The 3,664-nt window shown below is 51.3% G+C and overlaps 1 protein-coding gene across 2 annotated transcripts in view; it reads left to right on the plus strand.

Moving 5' to 3' along the window:
* Positions 1-1,944: 1,944 nt before the first annotated feature.
* Positions 1,945-3,664, plus strand: part of CBLC (Cbl proto-oncogene C) — a 17,460-nt gene continuing 15,740 nt past the window's right edge. For both annotated transcript variants that reach the window (XM_023518942.1, XM_012811184.2), the window contains exon 1: positions 1,945-2,344. In XM_023518942.1, coding sequence (XP_023374710.1) covers positions 1,992-2,344 — 353 coding nt within the window. In that variant the 5' untranslated portion in view covers positions 1,945-1,991. The remainder of the gene's footprint in view (positions 2,345-3,664) is intronic.

Below are 3,664 nucleotides of genomic sequence, written 5' to 3' on the forward strand. Positions count from 1 at the left end.
GCCCATAGCACAGTTGTCACCACGCCAGCCACTTTCACCAAGGCTGGAACCAACCTGGGCAAGCTTAACAACAATGACAACTGCAATAAAAAATAGCCACGCACTGTGGCGGGCACCTGTAGTCCTAGCTACTTGGGAGGCTGAGGCAAGAGAATCACTTAAGCTCAAGAGTTTGAGGTTGCTGTGAGCTATGACGCCACACACAGCACTCTACTAAGAGCAACACAGTAAGACTCTGTCTCAAAAAAAAAGCACCAGAGCTTCTGGCAAAGGGTAAGACCTAAGTCTGACGACTCTTCCCTGGGTCCTTCGTCTAAGGGTATATATTGTCTGGAGAATAACATTTTGGCCAGGACTTGCTAAGTAGAAAAACACATTTTCAAAGTTAATGAATAGGTATATTAACAAATAAATGAGTGTAGTCCCTCAAGTAGGGCAAGATTATTAGGTCTCCACAGTTTTTGTCTCAAGGAAGGGATTAGGATGTGCGCTCTCTACTCCAGGTGGAACCACCCATAAAGTTTCAGGCTGCTTTGTTCAAGACCTTGTGAAAGTCCACAGGGTGTGGCCTGGAAAAGGCAGACTATTTGTGCCTAGAGATGAGGCTCTGATTTCTGATCTCACCTGGGCCTAGAGAATGGGGGGGGGGGCTGTCCAACCTTGAGTGGGGGAATCCTGTATCAGAGGGACATAGGGTGCAGCGGTATGTTCAGGTCTCTTCCTAAGTTCCCTCCACTCTCATTTTCAAGGGTTTTTAAGAACTCAGTGAGCAAATGTTTCTAAAGTGAGACACACAGGGCCTGACAGAAAGGAAATGTTCCATAAATATCACCTATCACTATGAAACTCTGATTGGAAATTCCCTAGATATGTTCGTATTCGCAATCACAACTTGGCTTGCTCCTAGCACTCTGGGACGCCAAAACCAGAGGATCGCTTAAAGCTCAGGAGTTCGAAAGCAGCCTGAGCAAAGCCAGACCCTGTCTCTACTAGAAACAGAAAAACTAACCAGGCGTGGTGGTTGGTGTCTATAGCCCCAGCTACTCGGGAGACTGAGGAAGGAGGATCTGAGCCTAGGAGTTTGAGGTTGCGGTGAGCTAGGCTCATGCTACCGCTCTCTAGCCTGGACAAGAGCGACACCTGTCTCCGGAGGCTGGGCCCGGATGCCTTGGGGCAGAGGCACCGCCGGGCCCACAGCGCCCCTGGTAGCTGCTCAGCGCGCAGCCGGGCTGGGCTAATTAATGCTCTACAACAGGTGCAACTGGTTGGGGTGAAAACCAGGCGCCCTCGCCCTACTCCGACTAGCCGAGCCTTGCCCCTCTCATTCTTGAACTTCATCTTCCTACATCGCCGCGTCGGGACTCAGCGGTACTTAAATTCTAGCCTGATTTCCCGCCCGCACCCAACCATGGGGACCCAAGAATCCTGCTGCTAAATTCCCGCTCCTTCAGACACCCATCTACCATCCCCTATTCCTAGGAGACCCGGGGCTCTGGTCACTGTGTGCCTTCTGTCTCGGCGACAGATCGATTGCACTACCTTCCTGACCTTTTCCTCCGGGAAAGCTAATCCCAGGCCACGACCAAAGACCTTCAGCCCTGACGCAGAAGTGCCTTATGCCAAGTCCCACCTCCTGTAGGGTCAGGATATGCAAATTCCGAGCTCTCCTCCTCCCACTTCCCAACACAATTCGCAGGACTCCCCCACCCCTCGTTCCTCCTTGAAGGGACCTAGACATCCTATCTGCAATTCCCAGTCCATCAGGTCCCCTCCTATCGCTACCCACAAAAACCACCTCTTTTTTTAGGAATCTGACCAAAGCCCCACCTCCAGAGAACTCAGGTGCGAGATCCCCCAACCCCGCCCCTTTAGGAGACACAGGCGCCTGTAGTCCCCTCCCGGGTTCTCCAGAGCCCGCCCCTCCTTCCTCCCGCGGCCTCTACGTGCCTTTCTCAGCAGTATCCGTCTCGCTCAAGACACCCGAGGGACCCATGGCTGCAGCCGCGGCCCGACAGGGGCGACAGTGGGAAGAGCCCCACACCCTGGGGCGGGCGGTGAGGCTGCTGCAGCGCCTGCAAGAGCAATGCGGGGACCCCCGGCTGACCATGAGTCCCCCGAGGCTGCGGGACGTACTGCCCCGCACAGCGCAGCTGCTGCGAGAGGTGGCCAACAGCCGGCGGGCGGGCGGCGGAGGCGAACCCGAGGGGCCCGGGGGATCTGGGGACTTTCTTGTAATCTTTCTCGCCAACCTGGAAGCCAAGAGCCGGCAGGTGGCGGCGCTGTTGCCACCCCGAGGCCGGAAGGGTGCCAACGACGAGCTCTTCCGGGAGGGTTCCAGACTCAGGTGAGTGGGAGCCCTCGCCACAGAACAAAGTTCTCAGGAGTGAACTCCAGGTCATTCTCTCAGGGTTCCAGGTCCCAGCCCCTCCTCCCTCAGACCCAGGGGTCTCCAGCTGCAGCCCCTCATCCCCTAAGGGAACCTAGAAAACTGAGCCTCCCAGCTTTTTCCTTCCTTGGGCACCCATGCCCTCAACCACACATTTCCCCTTCTTGATCACCCAGCAGCCAGGTTACATACAGTTCCCATTGTCGCACTCTCCCAGAACACGGGTACCCCATGGGGCTTCCTACATGAGGAGCGGCGGACAAACCTGGAGAAACCGATCAGTAGGCCCTATCATGGTCCCTGCCTGGGATGCACATTTGGTCTTTAGTTCCTGCGAAACAGCTGACACAGGACCTGGAACTTACCTGTACTCTGTCCCTTTGCTGTCCTGGACTGTGAAGAGGGGGCCCCTGAGCCACAGGGCAGAGGAGGTTTGGAGCAAAGCCCAGAACAAGATCAATCAGTGGTTCTCTGCCCTGACAAGCCCTACACCCCTCCTTTATAGTAAATATTTTGGGAGGTCTCCTTAATTCATCCTGAAATGACATGCATAGGTTTAACAACCTACTTATCCATATTTTTAATAACTATAATGTCCAAATTATAAGAGAGTAATAAAAGGAATGTTTTTCATAATATATTATCTACATTTTGAATGAAAATGCCAAGGTATAATTATTCTGAGAGGCAGAATTGAGCAATCACACATATACCTGTAAGTAGAACCACCATGAGGCAGAATCAAATAGTCTTCTCTTGCTATATAGAAGAGCAAGATTTCTGCAAAATTCAGTATAAATTTAAAATGTGCAAAAAATGCTTATGGGTTGGAGGATAAGATAAGCTATAAATGGATTTTCTATCCTGATTCACAGATGTCTGCTGGGACATTTAGAAGTCAAGTGGGATGAGGAAAGATCTTGCTGGAGAGGAATTGTCCTCACAGTCTAATATCCTCACTCTAATCACAATGTCAAGCAAACTTCTAGAAGCGCTTTAGACAGGTGCTATAACTCCACTAAGAGCCACTGTTGTAGTGGGGTCTCAAAAGTAGGAAGTCTAGGGCTTTAGTGAGTATCTAGTGGATATGCTTGGCACTGAGTGTCACAGGAGGCCTGGAAACTACTTGAAGAAGGTTCTAGATGTAGATGAGCACTCTCCATTACAATTTAATGCAAGCAATGTATATAGTTTTTAATTTTCTAATAGACACATGACAAAAAGATGTTTTCAAAAACAGATGAAATGGGCGGTGCTTGTGGCTCAGTGAATAGGGCA

This window comes from Otolemur garnettii, unplaced genomic scaffold (genome assembly GCF_000181295.1).
Source record: "Otolemur garnettii isolate 467f Iridium unplaced genomic scaffold, OtoGar3 scaffold00152, whole genome shotgun sequence".
Classification (NCBI taxonomy): domain Eukaryota; kingdom Metazoa; phylum Chordata; class Mammalia; order Primates; family Galagidae; genus Otolemur; species Otolemur garnettii.